This window comes from Phascolarctos cinereus, unplaced genomic scaffold, assembly GCF_003287225.1.
Source record: "Phascolarctos cinereus isolate Bilbo 61053 unplaced genomic scaffold, phaCin_HiC Scaffold_5;HRSCAF=322, whole genome shotgun sequence".
NCBI lineage: Eukaryota > Metazoa > Chordata > Mammalia > Diprotodontia > Phascolarctidae > Phascolarctos > Phascolarctos cinereus.
In genome coordinates this window covers 277774914-277798807 of record NW_027555958.1, presented here as the reverse complement: position 1 = coordinate 277798807, position 23894 = coordinate 277774914, and the positions used below count along the sequence as shown (strand labels likewise).

Here is a 23894-nt window from a genome sequence, read left to right as displayed (position 1 = left end):
AGTACCTACTATGTGCCAGGCATAGTGCTAAGTGCTTTACAAATATGTCATTTAATCTTCACAACAACCTTAGGAGGTAGATACTATTACCATCTTTATTTTATAACTGAGGAAACTGAGGCAGGCAGAGGTTAATTGACTTGCCCAGAGTCACATAACTAGTCAGTGTATAAATACAGATTTGAACTCAGGTCTTCCTGATTCTAGGCTCAGTGCTCTATCTACTACATCACCTACCTGGTTAGTTCTTTTCCTTAAAAAGCATTGAAATGGTCCTTGAGACTTAATTGGTTCAGGGCAGCTAGGTGGCACAGTGGAGGGCAGCTAGGTGGTACAGTGGATAGAGTACCAGCCCTGGATTCAGGAGAACCTGAGTTCAAATCTGGCCTCAGACACATAACACTTACAAGCTGTGTGACCCTGGGCAAGTCACTTAACCCCATTGCCTAGCCAAAAAAGAAAAAAGAAAAACTAGAGACTTAATTAGTTCAAGAGACTAAGGCCCATGCCACTGATGCAGCTTCCTGGTTGCCTGATTCCAAAGAAAACCATGAGGAGTTCTGGCTGGTCTCTGAAGCTTCTGAAAAGCAGACCAACACTTCTGACCAGTGACCAGTATTGGTACTAGAAAGCTGTACTCTACTGAATCATGCTGAGTCCTTGATAAATATCCTTTCTCTGCTCTAGCTAAGGAAATGTCCTTTTGTCAGCCTTTACAAGGACTCTGAATATGTTATTTCATTCTAGTCTTGAACTGGAGCGATCAGACTGGCTTGGTCAGCCCTGACATACTACATTTGGCATTTAAGGATCTCTGCAATCTCACAGGATTCAGACGTGGAAGCAGCCCCAGAGCTCAACACTCCAACCCCCTTGCAGATGGTGAAGGAGGGGAGGAGGGGGAAGAATGACCAGCTCAACTAGCAAGGGACAGATCCAAGAGGGTAGGATCATAGATTCAGAGGATTTGAACTCAGATCATTCTGGGTTCTTTCCACTCTAGCATCGCTTCTGTAACTAATTACCCTGCCTCTCCAACCTTCTCATCTTGCAGGCACATTATACTCTAGTCAAGCTGGTTTATTTGTTTTCTAAACGTGCTATGAGCTTCATCTATACCTTTGAGCACAATGTTCTCTAAACCTAGAATATATCCCTTTTGTTTGTTGAATTCCTACCCATCTTTTAAATATCGCTTCTTCCATGAATATCTCCCTGATGCCCCAGAACTGACCTCCCATGACACTGTCTTGCATTTCTTTAACAAATTTGTCATAGAATATCACATATAATACTTCTCTGTATTGTTCCTTTATTAGACTTTAAGTTTCATAGGACCTTCTCTAAATGTTGTATCTACTCTACAACAGAGCTCTTCATACAATATTAAAAACTATTAATGAACAGTTTTTGAATGAATGTCTGTGAGGTAGAAGTATATTGATAGGATGGGTTCAGAGGTAGAAAATACTAAAGTTATAGAACTTTAAAATTCACCTAATCTTTTTCTAGTTTTGTTGAAGAAACTGAGGTTTTCAATCTCAGAGAGCTGGATCCAGTGGATTTCCTGCCTCCCCCAAAAGACTTCATGGGTAGGGAGAATATACCAACAAAACCAGATGGACCAGGTCACATTTGCCACTTGCCTCAGGTTAATGACAGAATCAAAAACCAGAATCCGGATGTCCTAATTCCCATTCCACTGCTGTTTGGACCATACCACAGTAGGTCATAGTAAATGATAGATAACAGGAAATAAAAGATGTCATGGAATCGTCTCCTGAAACATCATGGAGGTGGGGTGGAGAGTGTGGAGAATAAAGGAAGATGAGAAATGAAGGAGTATCCAGCTGAAGACTAAAAAGAGTCCACTAATCTCATTAGAAAGGACATGTACATTGTGTGATCAGCTATGAATAACTTAGGTCTTCTCACCAATACAGTGATCCAAGACAATTCCAAAGGGCTCATGATGAAAAATGTTACACATATCCAGAGAAAGAACTGATGGACTCTGACTACACATCTAAGCATACTATCTTCACTTTATTTTTTTGTGTGGTTTATTTTTTTTTCCTTTTGGTCTGTTTCTTCTTTCCCAATATGACTAATATGGAAATAAGTTTTACATGATCGCACATAAACAACCTATATCAAATTGCTTAGGGAGGGGGGAGGAAGAAAATTTGGAACTCAAAAGTTTTTCAAATGAATGTTAAAATTGCCTTTACATATAATTGGAAAAAAACAAAATACTTTTTTTTTTTTAAAAAAAGGACATGTAGAAAGAGCATTGGATTATAATCGGGAGACTTGGATTCTACTTCTGGCTCTATCATCACCTCTCTGGGCCCTGGTTTCCTCATTTCAATTAAACATTTGTTATTGTAGCATCCCTTCTGGATTACTCCCCCTAACTCATACTTATACTTGCAGGTGGGGTTCATAGGGGGTAGATGCTACCTCAGGTTCTAGAGTTACCCTGTGGGTACCTATTTCTAAAACTGCAGCTCATGACTACCCCCACCCCCACCCAGAGCTTCCTCTTAACAGGCAGGCAGTAAATATAATTAGCTCAAAGCAAAAGCATTTACTAATATGGCATAGAAAGAACAGTAGTGATAAAACATCCCTACCATAAACCTGGGGTGACACTGTTACAATTACACAAAGCACTTGCGAGAAGAGTGGGCAAAAACTTTGAGTACGATAGCAGTGAGACACAGAGCTGGGGAACACTACTTGCTCCACTGGTCCTGTTTATTGCTGGACCTCAAAGTCCTTTCCTTCTTTGTGTGACCTTCTTTGTAGTTCTACTGTCAATGACCAGAGCCTGCTCTCTAAATTTGAAATCCAACTCTCCTTTTATCTGGTTCTGTCTGGGAGTGTGTGTGTGTGTGTGTGTGTGTGTGTGTGTGTGTGTGTGTGTGTCTGTGTCTGTGTCTGTGTCTGTTTCTGCTGCCTGGAGTCTCTCAAACTGCTTGCTGGATACAGTGTGTTTTTCTGAGTAAGTAGCTCCATTGCTAGGAACCATGACTGATAGGTGTACATAGCAAGAGCTTTCCTTTTTCTCTTTACCCAGAGGTGAAGAGCTACGTTCTCCTATAACTATTAGTTCTCTTCAACTGCCTCAAACTCACTGGACTGTGTTTTATAAGGATCACTTGAGGGGGAGGAGGGAAGGAAGGTGGCCAATGATTATTTGTTTTCTCTTGACTCAGAGAACAAGATATTCATACTTTGAAAAGGGGCTAACAGGGTGTTAACACCTCACTAACAAAGTAAAATATCATTATTTATGATTAAATCCTCTCATTGATATCAACTGAACTGGGTGGGAATGTAGGGAAACCAATCTTACCCCCTCTCTTACATCAATAAAATGATACTAAATTAGATGGCTTCTAAGAGATCTCTTCCAAATCTCAGACTCAATTCTATGATACTAGGTATTTCTAATGAAAATATTCGATATAATGAACAGGGATTCTGAGGAGTCAATAATAATTGCTGACATTTGTATATACTGTAAGGTTTGCAAGCCCTATGAGGTAGGTTGTTGTTTAGTCATTTGGGGGGGGAATAGGGGGTTAAGTGACTTGCCCAGGGTCACACAGCTAGTGTTATGTGTCTAAGGCCAGATTTGAACTCAAGTCTTCCTGAATCCAGGGCCTGTGTTCCATCCACTGTGCCACCTAGCTGGCCCCCCCCATTTAGTCATTTTCAATCATATCCAACTCTTTGTGATCCCCTTTAGAGTTTTCTTGGCAAAGATACTGAAGTAGTTTGCCATTTTATTATTCTCACAACAACCCTATGAGGTAGGTACTAGGGGTAATATCACCCCCATTTTACAAACAAGGAAATGGAGGCTCAGAGAGGTTAAAGTGACATCGTCACACAGCTAAGTCATTACCAGAGGCAAGATTTGAACCCATGTCTTCCTGAAACCAAGTTCAACACTCTATTCACTGTACTGTGAGGCCAAATAATATAATCACTGGAGGGAAAGGGGTCAAAGAGCACTTGAAAGAAATATAAAACAACACTAGATACTGAATGACTAGCTGATTTAATGTAGTTGCCTTGAAAATGTCATATATGTTAGCAATATAATAAAAGGACTGGACTAAATTTCTAACTTGCCACCTCTAAAATCTATGCATCTTTAATCACGTAGTTAAAAGCACGAGAGGGGAATAAACACTTTTGAAACATCATAATAGAAAAGTCATGAGGATGGAAGAGACCTAAAAGAAAGTTTATCTGGGAATAAAGTCTAAGTGAAAGGGACCTGAAGCTGTATAACAGTAGGAGGGTCCCTGTACAGTGAAATGAGGCTGCTAATGAACTGTGAGATTAAGTCACAGGAAAAAAAAACAACAATATAACACAGCAGTGAATTCTCTAGTGGAAGGCAGGAAAGTGATTTCAAAAGACATTATATCTCATTTTCACCAAGCTTTTTTCCCCCCCAAATAACAAATACCCTCCCTACCCCCTTCCAAGAATCCTTACCACGGAAATTGGGTTGGTAGAGGCCATGGTGACCAAGATGCCACTTGCCTGTTGGGAAACAAGAAAGAAGGTGATCAGCATGATTCCCTGTTCACAATCTCACTTCATTTAGAGAGCCGAGGAAACAGACCGTCCTCCATTATTAGCTTTTCATTTTAGAAAGGGGAACCAAAAGGTACTAAAAGGAGCTGTGCCAAACAAGTCCTTCCCCCAAGGAACACAAGCCAGTGTCCACTGGGAGACAAGAATAAGAGTCACAACTAAACAAAGAGGAAGGGGAATGGAGAAAGGAAGGCCAGCTACTGGGAAACCTAAAGAATTCAGTGAACTGAAAAGGCTGCCACTGCCCTCCCTACAGGAATCCCTAGGATTCTGAGGAACAGAGGAATAAGCTCATTGTCCATCCCTTTCTCCTCCCCTTCCCTTTTCCCCGTGGCATTAAAATGATATAAATTACTGAAGAGAGAATAGATTTCCATACACTCTGCATCAGGGACACCTGCATTCTCGCCTGCCTCACCATTCTCCCCTTTTGCCACACGTTGAATATGGCTAAAGTGAGAAGGGAAAGAAAGAGTAAAAATAACAAGTCCACAGGGGTATTTCCTTCACACCTGCCATCCCCGAACTGCAAAGTGCTTTGGAATTCTCAAGGTCTACATAGAGAGTTGGGAACATGAAGCTGAGGACAGAGTAGGCTAGGGGTGAGGAACCTGCAACCTCAAAGGCACATGTGACCCTCTAGGTCCTCAAGTGCAGCCTTTTGACTGAATCCAAGTTTTACAGAACAAATCCTTTTATTAAGGGGATTTGTTCTGTGAAGTTTGGTTCAGTCAAAAGGCCGCACTTGAGGACCTAGAGGGTCACATGTGTCTTTGAGGCTGCAGGTTTCCCACCCCTGGACTAGGCCCTGGAAGGAGACTGAAGTAGAAGGATTTTTCTGGTCTGACACAATGAAATAAATCGTACACTTTGGCTTAATTTCCCTTAAAATTATTCCATGGTAAACTGGAAGGGTCCTTTCACCAGAGGCAGGTAGGGTTATTTTGAGGAGTGCATCCTGCTTCATTTCTAAGCAAAGTAGATATCTAGTTTACCAGAGGAAACTTAAGATAGCAAACAATGCACCCAGCATGAAGACTCAAAGTATTTGGTTTTGTTGGCATAATCTCTCTGCCCATGAAGTCTGCTTAGGGGGACAAGAGGAAACCACTGGATCTGGCTCTCTGCGATTGAAAGCACCAGTTTCCCGAAAAGCACATGCACCCTGATGATGCTGTTGAGATTTTCACATTTTAAGAGAAGTGAAAAAGGAAAGAAGGAAGAAAAATTTTCAGACTCAAAACTCCATTAAATCCATTTTACTTAACGAAAGTAAAACAAGGCAGAATGAAACTTGCATGAGCTACGGACAGATTGAGGAGGGACAGGAAGGGAAGAAGGGAACAGGCATTTATTACACACCTACTACGTGTCAGGCACCGTGTTAAACACTTTAAAATATTATCTCTTTCGATCCTCAAAACAACCTTTGAAGTGGTACTATTATTATCATCATTTTACAGTACAGGAAACTGAGGCAGTCAGCGGTTAAGTGACTATACTAGGACCACATAGCCAGTATGTGTCTGAGGCTATATTTGAAATCAAGTTTTCCTGAGTCTAAGCCTAGGGCTCTACCTGCTGTCCCACCTAGCTGCTGAGATGACAGTGGCAGCCTCATATAGAAAATGCAGATGGACATTAGCATGCCAACTTTTAATTCAATTCAACAAGCAATTTTTAAGTGTCTATTATGTGCCAAGCACTGAAGATACAAAGGCAAAAATTAAACAGTCCTGGCCCTCAAGAATCTCCTGAGAAAATACAAAATATATGAAAAGTAATATAATGCAGGGCACCTAAGTGGTACAGAGGATAGAGTGTGCCCAGCCTGGAGTCAGGAAGACTCATCTTCCTGAGTTCAAATCTGGCCTCAGACACTTCCTAGCTGTATAATCCTCAGCAAGTCACTTAATCCTCTCTGCCTCAGTTTCCTCATCTGTAAAATAAGCTGGGAAAGGAAATGGCAAACCACACCAGTATCTCTTGCCAAGAAAACCCCAATGGGGTCATGAAGAGTTGGATACAACTGAACAACAACACATGCAGCCTAATTTTAAGAGGGAGAAAGCCCTAAGAACTCAGAGGATCAGGAAAGGCTTTTTATAGGAGATGGCAGCTGAACCATGCTTTGAGGTAAATAGGGGATTCTATGAGGCAGAGGTGAGGAGGGAGAGAGTTCATTCCAGAAGTGAAACTTAACAGTATTACCTATCATTCCTGTGATATAACCAGCCTCTTGGAGCACCTGGGCTAAGGTGGTCTCATTGAGTGGCAGGCCTCCCACTGAGCTGACGGCAAAGTTGTGTGTAACTCCATTTCGCACCCCGAGCCTTCCAGTAAGCAGGCTGGCCCGGGACGGGGAGCAGGTAGAGGCCGAAGCATGAAAATCCACAAACCTGGAAGGAAAGAAACTGTGGGAGGAAACTACAAAACTTGGAATGAATGCCAAAAAAAAAAAAAGGGAAATTCAATTCAGAGAATTATAGAGCTGGAAAGAACCTTACAAATTATTTAGTTCAACTGCCTCACTTGACAAGAACCCAGAGACAAAGGGCAAGGCCACTGGGGCTTGGCTCCAGCAAAGTAAAATTTTAGAAGGTACTAATGGCCCCTACATTCTAGCAGTAGTAGAAGCAACCTGGTTTAGCACCTTGTTAGCAATAATAATTAGTAATAATAGGACAATGTCTTCCTCCCAGCAGGAGTATTCCTATAAATAGGTCTTAAAACTTCCAGAGGTTTCTGTTTCCCCTCTCATAGGACAATGGCCTGGAGTCTCACCTCTTTGCATCCCGGTACAATCTTCTCCTCACCTTGCCACTGAACTGAAGCTTCTGGAGGGCACAGACTATGTCATTTTCTATCTTTGAATTCGCAGTACTTAACACACAATACCTTGTGTATAATGCTTAATAGATATGTGTTGAATGAATGACTGGTCTACAGACAATCCTCAATTAGGCATGTGAATGAGAACATTATGTAGTGGAAAGAATAGTGGATTTGGAGATGAAAGAGTTCAGTACAAATTTGGATGGACTTCTCCAAGTGACCTTGGCTAAATCACTTCACTTGTCTGGGTCTGTGTTTCTTCATGTGCAAAAATAAAACCTATATGCTCTTTATTATGTTTTCACATTCTATGAGATAGAAACCTTTCAAACGATGAATTTCACATCCTTCCCTTTCAGAAGTTGTGGTTACATTGCTAAATGAACCAATTTGAATTTCACCTCTTCTTAGCCCATCCCTTGGTATGGGGGGGAGGCAAGTAACGAAGCAACAAAGAGGCTTTATTATTTGGAAAATGTTCTTTTCCAAGTCAACCTGGGCAGGCTCTGACCAACTGAAAGAACAAAGACTTTAATTAAAGACTGAAAATAGAATGTAAAACAAGACAAAAATGTCAAGCCAGATATTATAGCAGAACAGATAACAGAAATAGAAAAAAAATAGATAAAATGCACATTAAAACATAGACAGACACTAACCAAAGTAATCTGGCATTGAATAAATTAAATGTATTAGACTTACAGCACTTTAGTGCTAGAAGTGACCACATTAACAAGATAAGTAAGACCCTTCCAATGCAGATCATTGCTAAGTTAAAGAGGTCCAGTCTCTGTTTCCAAGAGATTTAAAATAGAAGAGGGGAATTTTGAGGTTGTATTTTAAATTATTAGAGGTCACTGGAATGAAAACCTCGCTTGTGCTATCACATATTTTGAGGCCTCAAAAGGGAAATTTTTTAAAAATCATTTCCTTTTCCCATCTACTTTGATATTAGGCAGTTCTAGTAGTATATTTCAAAAGGAGCAGAGAAAAGCCCCCAGGTCAGCTATCCTGATTGGTAAATGAGTTGCAACTGCACCAGATACGACCTACAAGATCTAGCTAGCTCTAGACCATGCTTCACAACTCATCCTGGTTCCCACCAAGAAACCAGCGCCTACTGAGTATGGGCCTCTCACCATCTGACCAGAAACTTATGCATACCTTCCCTTTCTACTCCACACTCTCTCCTCCACCTCTAGCTCCAGAAATAGGAATCAAAGCAATACAAGCATTGCTACTGGAAGGGAGGAGGAGGTTCACTCATTTTTCATCTCTGTCCAAATCTTCATGACTCCATTTGGCGTTTTCTTGGCAAAGATGCTGGAGTAGTTTGCCATTTCCTTCTCCAGTTCATTTTACAGATGAGGAACTGAGGCAAACAGGGTCAAACGACTTGTGCAGGGTCACACAGTTAGTAAGTGTCTGAGGCCAGATTTGAATTCAGCAAGATGAATCTTCCTAACTCCAGGCCCAGTACTCTGTCCACTGTGCCACCTAGCTGCCCTCTTTGATACTGGAAAGGGTGTGACAACTAACTGCCTTCTAGCTCCATTCACCATCACTGTGACTCCCCAGACCAAAACTCTCTTCCCAGCCTGCTTCATGCCCTATATGTCTTTTATGCACCCAATTACAATGTAAATTTCTTGAGGGCTAAGACATCTCTTAATTCTGTATTTGTATCTAGTGTCTGGTACATAGTAGGTGCTCAATAAATGTTTATTTTTCATTCCTTATAGTGTCTGAAATTTCATCCTTAAAATTTTAATCTTTAGAATTTTCCTTTAAAATGAAAATAGTCCAGGAAGGAATATGCATGAAACTCATTTATTAATTCAGTAAATATTTATAAAGCCTAGAGTCTCCACCATATACAAAATACTGATGAATAAGATGTTTTTTGTTCTTCAGAAGTTCATAATTGACAAGATAAAATGTTAATGTCTAGTACCTTATTTGATCACAACAAGGCTGTGAGGTAGGTAGTATGTCATTATTGTTTTCATTTTTACAAATAAGAAAAATGAGACTTGGAGTTTAGTGGCCTGTCCAAGGTCACGCAGCTAGTACACAGCACTTGAACTGAGGTGTTTTGACACCATCTCCACTGTCTAGTTAACCACACTGCTTCTCAATTCATACAAGCTTTAAAGGATGTTTTCCTTCTAAAAAGAGGAGCAAACACCTAAAATCATTGGTCAAGAGCAGGAAAAAACCTCAGAAAGAGGCAGTAAGAGGTGCCAGTGTTGGCCTCCTTCTTACATTTTTCTGGGACTAGTCCTGTTCTTTATACTCTGAAACCATTTCAATGCTATCAACTGCGTTCACCTAAAAATAGTATACTTGGTATGCTTCTTCTCAAATTCCTTTTTACTACTCATATTATCTTAATTTTTAAATTTGAAATTTTTATTGATATTTCTTATTTTTATATAACCTTCATATCCAAGTTTACTCTTCCCCTTTCCCCAGAAAACCATCTCTTATAATAAAGGAAAAAGAAAAAAATTTCAATTAAAATTAAACAACACATCAACTGACCATGACAGTACATGCAATATTTGACATGTACAGCAAAGAAAGGAGAGAGGAGTATTTTTCCATTCTTTTTCCATTCTTTGGGGACAGACTTGGTCATTATAATTGCACCCCAAAGTCTGAGGTTTTTGTTGCTGTCGTTCTTTCCATTTTACATTGTTGTAGTCATTGCATATAAAGTTATCTGGCTCTACTTCCTTCACTCTGCTCATCAGTCAGTTCAGGTCTTCTCATGATTTTCTGAATTCTTCATATTTTTCTTTTCTTATAGTACAAGAATATTCTGTTATGTTGAAGTACAAATTTTAACTATTTGCCAATCAATGAGCATCTACTTTGTTTTTAGTTCTTTGTTTCCATAAAAAGGGCTTTGTTTTGGAGTTTACAGCAACTTTCTGGCTTTGACCTCATTGGGTTAGATCCCAGGATCAAAGAACGTAAGCATTTTACTCACTATTTTAAAAATATAATTCCTGGTTACTTTTCAGAATGATTGGGCCAATTCACAACTCCACCCATAATGTATTTTTCAATCAATCAACAAGTAAGTATTTATTTAGCACCTTCTTTGTGCCAGGCACTAAGTATACCAAAGCAAAAATCAAATGGTTCTTGCTTTATTTATATTGTCAAGTATGACAGAACACAAGTGCATAGAATATAGTACAAAGATTCTGGATTTGGAATGGGGAAAAACTAGGTTCAAATCCTACCTCTGATACTTATAGCTGTGTGGCCTCTTGGCCTCAGTCACCTCCTCTGTAAAACTGGGGGAGGGGTGGGAGATGGACTTAATCAGCTCTAAGTCTATAATTCTGTGATCCCTAAAATCACTTACCCTCTCAGTCTCATTTTTCTCCTCTATAAAATAAAGGAGTTGGACTAGATCAATCAATCAATCAATATATATTGACTGTTTACTTTGTGCCAGGCACCGTAATAAGTGCTGGGGATAGAAAGACAAAAGTGAAACAGTTCCTGCCCTCATAAAGCTTATATTCTGAAGGAGAAAATAGAATAATGTATGTGTGTGTGTATATATATATACATATATACATATGCATATATATACATACATATATATACATAAACTTATACAAAATAATTGTATATGTATATATATACATATGTGTTTATTTACATATAATAATATATTTATATATAATATATTTGATATTAAATGTAATATATAACTTATATACGTAACTTATACAAAATGAATACAAGGAAGTTTTGGGAAGGAGATTAACAGCTGTGTGGATTAAGAAAGGCTTCAAAAGGTAGCACTTGAGCTGGCTGACTGGAAGGAAGGTGGTGCTAGCATTCATGTAGTGCTTTAAGGTTTACAAAGTGCTTTCCAAACATTACTTCATTTTATCTTCACGACATCCCTGGGAGGTAGATGCTATTCTTAACCCCAGAATATAGATGAGGAAACTGAGGCAGATGGAGGTTAAGTGGCTTGCTGAGGGTCACACAGCTATTAGCTCCCAACAGAGTAGTTAGGAAGAAGGGTAGATTGAAACGAAGGGTGAATTTTGCTTCAGCCATGTTGACTTTGAAGTTCCTACAGGAAATCTGGTTCAAAACAATAATTAGACAGCGATGTAGGAGAAATAATTAGGGTGAAGGGAAGTGAATAAGCATTTATTTAGCAGCTACTATGTGCCAGGTACATGCATCTCATCTGATTTTATGATGACTGATTATATAAATCTGAAAGTCAGCTGCATAGAAATGATAGCTAAACCCATGGGAGCTGATGAGGTCAACCAAGAGAGAAAAATGTAGAGAAAAAAGAGAAGAGGTCAAAGACAGACTCTTCAAGACACCACAGTCAGTGAGCAGGACAAAGATTTTTCAGCAAAGGAGACTGAGAAGGAATGTCCTAAAGTTGTCTTTCATTTCATTAGCCAGTCCCTTATTATGACTACCATCACTTACCTCATGGTTTAAGGAGCTACAGAAGTTAAGTGATGGATGAAGTCTGTACTACTGCTGCTGTTGTTAGTTTTACTTATTGTGTACTATAGCCACAAGTAAACCGCCATTCTGAGTAGAAGAAACTTTTGCACTAAGTATAGTTTATTGCAATTCCTTTTTCTTGCATGTTCAGTTGATAGTTTTCTCTGAAGTACCGTCACATGTAGTTTTGCAAATGTGCTTATCAAAAGTGCCACAAGATTTTTTTTCATTTTCTTCTAACTTTTGCAAAGGTTTTGCTCTATCCCCCACTAACTCAAATAATAGAATTCTCTGCCAAAGTCAATATTTATTAGTGTCCAAGCTGAGCAGACAGTCCACCCTGAAAGAATCCTGAGAGAATTCTCCCAAACTCACTATGATATTATCCTTAGGTTACTTATGGAAACTAACACATCATAAGTTTTCCTCCAGCAACAGGCAACTAGACCTGAAAGTGCTGTCGATCAAAGACCAACTTTGGGTAAGAAAGAGATTATCCATGGGGCTGGCTTCTGGGCTCTAGACAATTAGCATTCAGAAAAGATTGTTCACAAGCTCAGGCACATACCACCTGGCCAATTTGTGCTTATAAATCTTCGAGAACATTTGAAAAACCCAGAGACTCATTGATAAAGACTGATATTAGAAGTGGAGCTATCTATACATATACACATACATACAGACATATCAATATATACACACATACATATATATATATTATATATGGGTGTATATGTGTATTGATATAGTAGAAAAAATCCATCATTACATCAAATTGCAGTCAAAGACATCCTTCAATCTTCAAATGAATACTTATACTTTTACTTGTATTAGTGTGGAAAAGGCTAGTGTAGAGCCAGAAGAAATTTTACAGGCCCAGAGGATTTTTTTTCTTCATCTGGAAATACCCATTGTGATTAAGAGCAGCATTTGCACTCCAATCACTGATATTTGTCAGCAGGAATAAATCTCTGTAATGAGTCACATCTTTCAATAAATCTCACTGGAATAGAAGTGAGGGGGCTTTCACGTTTTAGATGTGCAGGGATAGTGTTTACCACCACTTTATTTAAAGAACATTAGCTGTTAGACATTAGGTTTTGGATGAAAGAGCCTGATCACCTTTCTGACTCTTCAGATTAGCCCCATTACCCCAAACCCCTCCAAATACCTGTAAAAAAAATGGCTCTAAACAGATTAGCCCCATGAACCTAGATCAAGGAGGGGTCAGACAGGTAGACAAGAGAAAGCAGTATCATTAAACTTGCAGAGGGAAAGAATGTCCATAAGTAGAGGACGGTCAACAGTGTTTAAAAAAAAAAGGATTAGGATTTAGGATAGTAAACAACAATTAGGATTCAAAAAAGGCATCAGATTCGGCAATTAAGAGGTTAACTCACAAATTTGCAGACAGCAGTTTTAGTTGAGGGATGAGGTTGGAAATTAGATCTGATCATAAAGGGTTGATAAGTGAGAAATAAGGAAGTGAAGACAAGGAGCATGTACAGTTTTCTCTAGGAGTTTGGTTGAGAAAAGGGGAAAGAGAAAGGATGACAAATAAAGGATGATAGCTTGGGAAGATGTTGGGTGTTTAAAGTCTAGGAGATGGGCCTGTTTGTAGACAGCATGTAGGGAATCAGTAGACGGAGAAAGATTGAAGATCAGAGAATGAGTTGGGGAAATGATTGTGAGAAGTTCAGATCAAAGGTACAGGTAGACAGGTTGGTCTTGCAAGGAAAAGGTCGACTTCTTCGGAGTGAAGGAGAGTTTATTAGTGTGTTTATGTTTCCACAGCCCTTCCCACCCTGACTATACTTACACTTTTCAGCTTTGCCAATTTGTCGGGCATGAGGTAAAATTTCAGGGCTGTTTCATTTGCATTTTCCTCATTACTAGTGATTTGGAGCAAACTTTCATATGGTTGGTGGTAGTTTGTAATTCTTTAGAGAACTCTTTGTTTATATCCTTTGACCACAAATCCTTTGGAAATAGTTCTCAGCTTTATATATTTGCATTAAGTCCTTTAGATATAAGACCCTTGTCAGAGATATTTGATGCAAATGTTTTTCCCAAGTGACAGCTTCCCTTCTTGCCCTAGTTGCTTTGATTTTGTTCATGCAAAGCTCTTTAATTTCTTGTAATTGAAATTAATCTGTTTTTTATTGAGTGATCACTTTCACCCCTTGATTGAATAACAATTCTCCCCCATCCATTTCTATAAAAGGTACCTCATCTAGTTGTCTTCTAAATTTTTAGTGGTGGCCATTAACATATAATCTATTTTGAGCTTATTTTGCTGTATGATTTAAGGACATTGGTCTAAAGTAATTCCTACTAGATTACTTTCTAGTTTTCCCAATAATTCTTGTCAAATAGAGATTACTTCATCAAGTAATTTATTTTCCCAGGCTTACTGAACACTCAGTTTCATTTTCAATGTGTTAATGCAAACCCACAAATGTCTCTGAAAATGGTAAGTCCAACTTGGATGATCTCTACAACTAAGGACTTGTTTTCAACAAAAACCCAGTAAAGTTAGTGAAGAAAAGCAAAAGTAATTCTTAGAATGGATTGACATTTTCAATTTAGCAAATAGTTTGAGAGGCTACAGAGTATAGGTAATAGAGAGCTAGACCTACAGTGATGAAAACGGGCTCTGACACTTATATGAGCTATGACTCTGGGCAAGTCATTTAATTTCCTGAGCCTCAGTTTCTCCATCTGTAAACGACATTGATAAAACTTGCAGTACCTACCTCACAGGATTGATGTGAGATGCTTTATATAAAGCCATTTGCAAATGTTCATGAAATTCAAATATGACTTGAGATGCTTCATATAAAGCTATTTGCAAATTTTAAGCATTGTATTGCGGAAGAAAAATTCTGTGCTCTGCATTTTAGACACAAATCTGTCAGGAACAAATTAATTAATTAATTCATTTATTGATTTGTTAGTTAATTAATTAATTAATTAGATTGTTCTAAGCATTTTTTAGGGGAAAAAATCTAAAAGGATACAAATCCACCCTGTCTTTGAAAATCTCTCTGCCCAGGCTATTTTCCATATACAATGTATAGTCTTTGAGAACAAAATCAACATTTCAAATCAAGATTAAATAGGAGGACGAAGTCTAAGCAATAATTTTGATTTATCAAACAAGATAATAGTCACTTGACTGTCAGGTGCCCCTGTAAAATCATTTCCCTAAACTAGTTAAAGGCATGCTTTCAGATCACCATCCTATTTTTTAATCTTTAAAGAGAACAGAATTCTTCCTCGAACTCTGACTTTGTTTCTTTTTAGAAACTGGCTAGGTCTTTGAAATAGATGTTAAAAGGACTTCAGGCTAGGCCAATGATCAAGGACCAATAAGGTTTTCTATTCAGGTGAGATGAAAGACTTGGGACAAAATGAGAAAATACAATTTTTAAAATATTTCTAAAAGAGGGAATTGGAGTGAGTAGGAAGAGGTTAGTATGTTTCCAGGATTTAAATATCAGTTGTTAATATTATCCAGTAGTGTCATGTACATAGACCCAGTCTCAAATGCCACTTCTCCCATACAACCCTGACCAATATCATCTGGTCAAATTCTAGTCCTTAGTCCACGTCTGTATATCTTTCATCACCAACTGCCTTTCAGACATCTTGAAACTGTGTCCAGTAGACATCTTAAATCCAACATATCCAAAACTAAACTTAGTTAGATCTTTCTCCCTAAACACATCCCACTTTCTAACATCCCTATCTATTACTTTTGGCTGAGGGCAATACCATCCTCCAAGCTCCCCAGGTTTATAGCCTAGGTGTCATTCTTGACTCCTCGTCATCTTTCACTTCTCATATCCAAGGACTGTTGATTTCACCTTTTCAGTATCTCCTGAATATGGCCTTTTCTCTCCTCTGACATTGTCACCACTCTGGTACAAACCCTCATCACCTCATGCTTAGACTGTTGCAGTAGCCTGCTGACAGGTCTACCTGCCTCAAGTCCCTACCCACTCCAACCTATCCTTAATTCAGCCACCAAAATGATTTTCCTAAAGCCCCAAGTCACCCCTCTACTCAACTAGCTCCAGAGATTCCCTATCACCTCTAAGATCAAATACAAAATCCTCTGGTCTTCAAAGTCCTTCATGGCCTAGGCCCCTTCTATCTCTCCAGTCTTCTTACACCTTACCCCCTGCCGTGTACTCTTTAATCCAGTGACACCGACCTTGTTGCTATTCCATGAACAAGATACTCCATCCTCTGTTCTAGGCATTTTCTCTGGCTTTATTCCATGCATGGAATACTCTCCCCCTTTATCTCCACCTACTGGCTTCCCTGGCTTCCTTTAAGATTCAATTAAAGTCTTATCTTCTACAGGAAGCCTTTCCCAACCCATCTTAATTCTAGTACCTTTCCTCTTTTAATTAATTCCTTTTTATTCTGTATATAGCTTGTTTGTACATATCCATTGGCCTATTGAGACTTTTTATATCCCAAGCACTTAGCACAATGCCTAGCATGTAACAGGCACTTAAGAGAGTAGGCAGTTTTCTTAGTTGTAAAATGTCTATAATATTTGCCCTTCCCTCCTTATAGAGTTGTGAAGTTGACTATGGGTTTAGTTTAAAAAGCACTGGCCTTTAAGGTCAGAAGACCTGGGTTTAAGTTATTACTAATTTAAAGGAAGTTACTTAACCTGTGTGGACTTGAGTTTTCTCATTTGTAAAATGAAGAAGGGCGACTAGACAACCTTTAAGATTCCTTCTAGCTCTCTGATTCCATGAAAGTGTTTCTTACTATGCAACATAAACGTGAGCTATTGCTACTGATTGATTGTTTAGCCTCTGACCTCCCTAGGCCATGTCTAGTACCCCTAAGATGACAGGGAGTGGCCATAGCTACTCAGGATCTTTGATAAGAAAGATCACGGCAACACTGGAAGATTTAACTAAAAACAGTGGGACAATGTGAGAGAATACCTAGGAAGAGGGAGAGATTGGTGTATAGGAAGAAGTCCAGGGAGGCAGAAAAATAGGAGTGCTCCATGGGGTATGAAGGCAAAGCCACTCCAGCTAGGAAAAATCCAAGGACCCTGAACTTTCTCCCCAAATTCAAAAGAGGAAGTCATTGTCTCTCCTTTCTTCCACTCCTTTATTCCCTCCCCATCCCCAATGAAGACAAGAATAGAAAAGGGGTAGGAACCCATCCTTATGCTGGAGGATGAGAGGAGGTCAGGGCCACTGAATTCCTGGGGCACCTTCTTTGAGTGAAGGAGAAACACTTTCTGCTCTAGTACATATGGCTTCTTCTTATGCCTTGGCTATTTTAACCTTTTATTATGCAAAAATGCCAAAATGCAAGAATATGTAGTACAATTAATGTTATATTTGCTATATTCTGCATTTATTGACAGAAAAAAAAGTTTATTAAATACTCTCAAATCAGTTTTTGGAATTTCATAAGCAAGCAAGACACAGTAAAACCTGATATTTCCCTAGAACTATCAGTATTTGAGAACTGAGAAAGACTAGCAAAAGTAAGTAATGATGGCAGTCCTTGAAGCATGTTTTTCATAAACCTGTCATGACCTCTCTACTCTCACAGCCTCTACCCTAATTCAGGTCTTCATCCTCTCTCCCCCGGATTATTGTGACAGCCACCAAATTGGTCTCTGTTCCCAATCTCTCCCCTTTTCAGTCTATCCTCCATAGAGATACCAAATTTAGGTTCCTAAAATACAGATTAGATTATGTCACTACCATTCCCCACTCAAATATAGTCAAGGGCTTCTAAGACAAAATACAAAAACAAAAACAAAGAAAAGCCTCCTCCTCACCTCCACACTTCATAGAAGCACTAGCTTCCTTCAAAGTACATTTCAGGTGCTACATCATAAATGAGGACTTTCCTGAACCACATCTCCCAGGGGCTTTTAACATTCTCACCTCTTGAAATTATTTTGTTTTAATTATATGTATGTATAATTTATCTCCCCATTAGAATATAAATTCCTTAAGTGAAAGGACTGTTTCCTTTTTTAAGATTTGTATTTCTCACCAAAACAGCACAAAGCCTGGAGCATAGTAGCATAACATAGCACTACATAGTAGGTGCTTTTAAAAATGCTTGGTAAATTTAACTGAATATCAACCAATTAGTAAAAAACAAACAAACAAAAAAACCAACCCACAACATAAAGTTTGAGATAGATTACCACGAATCAGCCAGCTCTTACTTCCATCGTGTGACCACTGTGGTTTGAACACTTTGTTGCAGAAAAAAATAAGAGATCAACAAAATAGTATTTGCATAAAGCGCCTTCCCTAGGTCTCACTTTGGTCTTGGTTGAGAGGATCTCAGAGGGAAACACTTGAAAGGAACAAACAGGCCTAAATGATTTGCTTTAAGTATTCTCTTCAGTATTTATCTAACAATCTGCTAGAGATTTTAAGAATTAATTAGTCAGTGCCTCTAAGACTCACTATGCTGTACTGAGTAGGTAGCCTTTATCAACTTCATTTTGCAGATTAGAAAAAAATGAAATAAAAGAAAACTGAATTTCTCTGACCTAGTTTGCTTATCAGATGCACAGACAAGAATGAAATCCAGAAGTTACTTATGTTCAGATGTGTTATCAGCATTTGTTTGTGGGGTAAAATGATAAAAGTTATTTGGAACCAGCATTTAATGAATAGGTTGGCTCATTTCAGGGAGACCTTCCCTCCCAATAATGGTTACATAATTTAATTTCTCTGAGCCTTAGTTTCTTCATCAGTAACATAGAGATATTAATATTTGTACTAACTAACCCACAGGGTTGCTCTGAGGATCTAATGAGATGATACCTATAAAGTACTTTGTAACCATAAAGCACCTGAAATTTGTGAGTCACTATTTATAATTTATATTATTTATTTATAATGTACAAAATTTATGATATATTATATGTTTATACATTACATATTTATAATTTATAATGTATCATTTGTTTATATAATATACAATATTTGTAATATAACTATATTATATATTTATAATTTATAACAATACACATACAATTAGCTATGCTTTATGCACAGCAAGGGCAGCTTGGCGGCACAGTGGATAGAGTGCCAGATCTAGAGTCAGGAAGACCTGAGTTTAAATCGGGCCTCAGACAATGACTAGCTGTGTGACTCTGGACAAGTCACTTCACCCTGTTTGCCTCAGTTTCCTCATCTGTAAAATGAGCTGGAGAAGGAAACAGCAAACCACTCCAGTATCTTTGCCAAGAAAACCCCAAATGGGGTCATGAAACCTCAGACACAACCAAAAGGATTCAACAACAACAACATATGGGCCAACTGTGTGTTCCTTTTGCCTGGGGGTGTGCTATTGAATAGTTTATGTTAAAGAGGAGATCATTTTCATCATAAGATAGCATATATTAAATATGAAATGGCCAGTGATGATAGACTGGGTACCATGTAATTATTATAAGTAGACCTGCTCCTCGCACCTCTAGAAGCTTTTGATTAAACCTAGACCCCAGATAACGCAACCAAAGAAGTGTCAACAAAGAGGCATGGTTATCTTTTTTAAAACTCACCTCATCCCTTCTGAAGCCATCTTATCCAGTTGTGGAGTGTCCTTCGTTTCTACCCCATTTGCCCCCAAATCACCCCATCCCATATCATCAGCTAAAATGATCACAAAATTAGGCCTCTTGAGGACTGTCTTCCCACAGAAAGGAAAATCCACAAGGGAGTAAAGAAATCCTGTTAAACTTGCACCCAGCAGCAAAACTTTCAGGAAGAGTCCCCCCATGGTCTTAAGGGGCTGGATTTCTGTAATCTGGGGCAGGGAAATAGGTGACACCACTCCAAACCTTTCCCTTCAGCTATCTTCTTTCTACTTGCCTTAATTACAAGGAAGCTGCTCAGGAGACAGAGGAGAATTAAAAGCAGCACATACAAAAAAATGTCTCTCTTCTGGTGGTAGCAACACCAAGAATGAAGTTAACAGACTGATTCTGGGTGTTGAGGAGTTAGGAAGCTTGCAGCTCACAAGATGGACTTATTCTTCCTGTCAGTGAACCTTGTCACTCACCAGACAGCTGGATGTAGACATTACATTGACTTTTGATGTTTACATCCAGGGTCCACTGGAAAAAACTAGGGTTTTTTTTCCCTTCTCTCTTTTTAACAAGGCATACAGTCCCAAGGGTTGTCGTCCCAAGTTCTTCTACAGTTTCTGTATCACAGTCACTTGGAAAATGACTCAGCTATGCAATCATGAGAATAACAAACATGTTATTTGAGCTGCGAGGCAGTGCTCACATCTGCTTGGGGTGCCGCTCCTTATAAGATGAGTTCAGGCAGCTGCAGAACACCTGGATGGCCTGGTGGACACAGTGGACATTGAGGGAGGGTTCAAATTCCAGATGGTAGAGTCCTTGGTTTCTTCTGCAAGTTTTTTTTTCTGAAATCATACAAACACACACACTCATTCACTCACTCACATACATATTGGAGAAGAAAATTAGAGTCAGAAATGCCAGCACAGCTGTGTTTTATTCAGTAGATTGGGAAAGAATGGTTTTTTCCATGACAACAGATGTTTTCTTCCCTACTCAAATATTTAACCTGTATATCAGTTTCTCTGCCCTCCAAAAGAGTAATGATACCATTTCCAAATGACCTGATTCACAAGGACTGGAAAAAAAACAATAATCTTTCAAAAAACACACTGCCTGCCCTGAAGGAGGGGAGTAGAAAAGGGAATGATTCCACTAGAATATCATTCTTTGCAATGATGGTGCTATCAAATAAAATTGTTGTGCAAAACATTCTTATTAACATGGAATAGTAATAATAAAAAAAAACCTAACATTTACACAGCATTTTAAGGATCTTAGGTCTAGAACTAGAAGGAAACTTGGAAACTAGCCTAACCCTCTCATTTTACAGATGAGCAAACTGAGGCCCAGAGACATGAAATCACTTGTCCAGGATCATGCTGGTAATGTTATAGTTGGGGTTCAAACCTAGGTCCTCTGAGTCCAGAGTCAAGTGCTTTTCCCCTTTGTACTACAATGCAACACCTTACATATACTGTAGCATTTGAAAAAAAAAAAGGAACTGTGCTCTCTTTTCAACTTGACATGGTTCCTTTAATAAGATATGTAAAAAGATGATGGAAAACTAGACTGTCATGAGTCTGGGCATAGACTGGATTAGAAAGTACTAGAAAAAAAAAAAGAGAAGTTGCCCTACTTAACTAATTACAATTCAGTTTCCTTGAGAACAAAAAGCAAGCCATCAGAGTGGGAAATGGAATCAGCATGCGGCCAACTTCTCTAGTCCATTAAGGAGTCTTCATTCACAAGGTCAATAAGGAGATCACCCGGCAGAGGCACTGGGAAATATAAAAGACGTCAATTTAAAATCAGACGTTCAGGAAGGGACTGAGAGAAAGCAGACCAGTTTGGAGTATAACAGGTTGGGTATTTCCATTCAGCTAGGACTGGCATTATGACAAATGCTATTTTCATTAGTGTACTAACAAAGTACATGTCTAATGCTACAAAACCATCTAACCCAATCGTTCACAGTGAATCAGTCAGCAAGCATTTATTAAGCACTTGCTATGTGCCAGGTACTGGGCTAAGGGCTGAGAATACAAAAAAAAAATTGGAAAAAAGCCCCTATTCTCAAGGAGCTCACAGTCTAATGAGGGGGCAGGGTGGGGGGAGACATGCAAACAACTGTACAGAAATATAATAAATTGGAGATAATCAATAGGAAAAGCACTCATATTAAAGAGGACCAAGAAAGACTTCGTGCAGTCTTACAAGAATTTTACTTGGAACTTGAAGGTAGCCAGAAAAAGCAGTAGATGGAGAGGAGGAGATAATTCCAGGAAGAGGAAACGGCTAGGGAAAATGCTCAGTCATAAGATAGAGTGTCTCTTGTGAGGAACAGCAAGGAGGCTGGTGTCACTGGATCAGAAAATATGTGGTGGTAAAAGGAGTAAGGTGTAAGAAGATGGAAACATATGAGGGGGCCAGTTAATGAAGAACTTTGAATGCCAGACAGAGGATTTTGGATGGCTAGGTGGCACAGTTGTGGGCCTGAGTCAGGAAGACACATCTTCATGAGTTCAAATCCAGCCTCAGACATTTACTAGCTGTGTGATCTTGGGCAAGTCACTTAACCTTGTTTGCTTCAGTTTCCTGTGCTGAGAATGTGCTGGAGAAGAAAATGGCAAACCGCTCCAGTATCTTTGCCAAGAAAACTCCAAATAGGGTCACGAAGAATCAGACCCAACTGAAATGACTAAGAGAGGTGGTAAGAAACCACTGAACTTTATTGAGTGGAAGTGTTTTGGGGGGGAGGGTGATTACACTTTAGGATTATCAGCTAGACAGTTGAGTAGAGGGTGGACTGAAGTGGGGTGAGATTTGAGGCAAAAAGACCAATCAGAAGGTTATTGTGACAGGCAGGGAAAGAGATGATGAAGGTCTGCACCAAGGTGGTGTCAGTGGCAGAGGAGATAAGAGGGCATATATTCCAGATGTTGTAAAAGTAGAATTGAAGGACTTGGCAAGAGATTGAGCATGGAGCGGGAGGCATGAGTGAAGATGTTGTAAGCCTGGGTGACTGGAAAGATGGTGATGCCCTTGGCAGCAACAGGAAAGTTGGGAAGAGAGAAAGGCTTGGGGATGGTGGGGGGAGAGAAAGAATTCAGCTTTGGGTATGTTAAGTTTACAATGTCCACAAGACATTCAGTTCAAGGTGTCCAATAGGCAGTTGGAGATGCAAGACTGAAGGTCAGCAGAGAAGTTGGGCTGAATAAGTAGATTTATTGGCAGAGAAATATCAATATTAAGAATAATAAAAATTATTAGCATAGAGATGACAATTGAATCCATAGAAGCTGATGAAATTACTGATTGAAAAAGGTTAATGGTAGAAGAGAAGAGGGCCCAGGATAGAACCTTGGGAGACACTCATGGTTAATATAGATGACATGGATGAAGATTCAGCAAAGGAGACTGAGAAGGAGCAGTCAGACAGGTAGGAAAAGAACCAGGAGGAAGTAATGTCATGAAAATCTAGAGAGAAGTTATTATATCAAGGAAAAGAGGGTGATTGATAGTGCCAAAGGCTGGGAAAAGGTCAAGAAGGATGAAGATGGAGGAGAGGCTATTAGATTTGGAAAAAATGGACTGAGAGTAGGGGTGGAGGTCCTGAGTTAGCAGAACAACTCAGAGGCAGCACTGACTTTGAGGTCTGAATCTTATTTCTCATACTTGCAGTATTCATTAAAAAAAAAATTTCTTGAGGCCATTGGGGTAAAGTGACTTGCCCAGGGTCACACAGCTAGTAAGTGTCTCAGGCCAGATTTGAACTCAGGTCTCCCTGAACCCAGGGCTGGTGCTCTATCTACTATACCACCTAGCTGCCCCCTATATTCATTTACAAAATGAAGTGATGGGACTGGGTAGCCTTTGAGTTCCTACTAGCTCTACAGCTATGATCCTATGAAGGTCAGTAGGAGGTGGGGGGATTATGGGTATGGAATTATGCAATTATTTCGTGCTGGTAGGTTTATTGGTTTTGCTGAACTGCTTTATTCCACTTCTTTTTTTAAATCTTTCTTACAAGGGATGGCTCACTGGCTATGGGAGGGGGTAAGGATATGTGAGGAAATCAATGTGATATAAAAATAAAAGATATGAATAAAACTGAATTTTTTAAAGGATGAGCAGATAGATGTTTAATCAAAATAAAAGAAACTCCAAGACAACAGCCAGAGTCATCTGGTAGTCAGTGAATCCATTGTGCAGAAATGCAAATCTTTCTGAATTCCAAAATGAGACTCATATTCTCAAATTTAATTTTAATCAAGTAGTATTTGTGAAGAAAAAAAAAACATTTCTCTTCCCCTAGAATAAC

The 23894-nt window shown here is 39.1% G+C and overlaps 1 protein-coding gene across 1 annotated transcript in view; it reads right to left on the bottom strand.

Moving 5' to 3' along the window:
• ARSG (arylsulfatase G) overlaps positions 1-23894 on the bottom strand; it is a 184245-nt gene that overhangs the window by 73688 nt on the left and 86663 nt on the right. The window contains 3 exon segments of the mRNA XM_021000918.2: positions 4519-4566; positions 6832-7019; positions 19544-20415. Of these exon segments, the coding sequence (XP_020856577.2) occupies positions 4519-4566; positions 6832-7019; positions 19544-19761 (454 nt within the window). The 5' untranslated portion in view covers positions 19762-20415.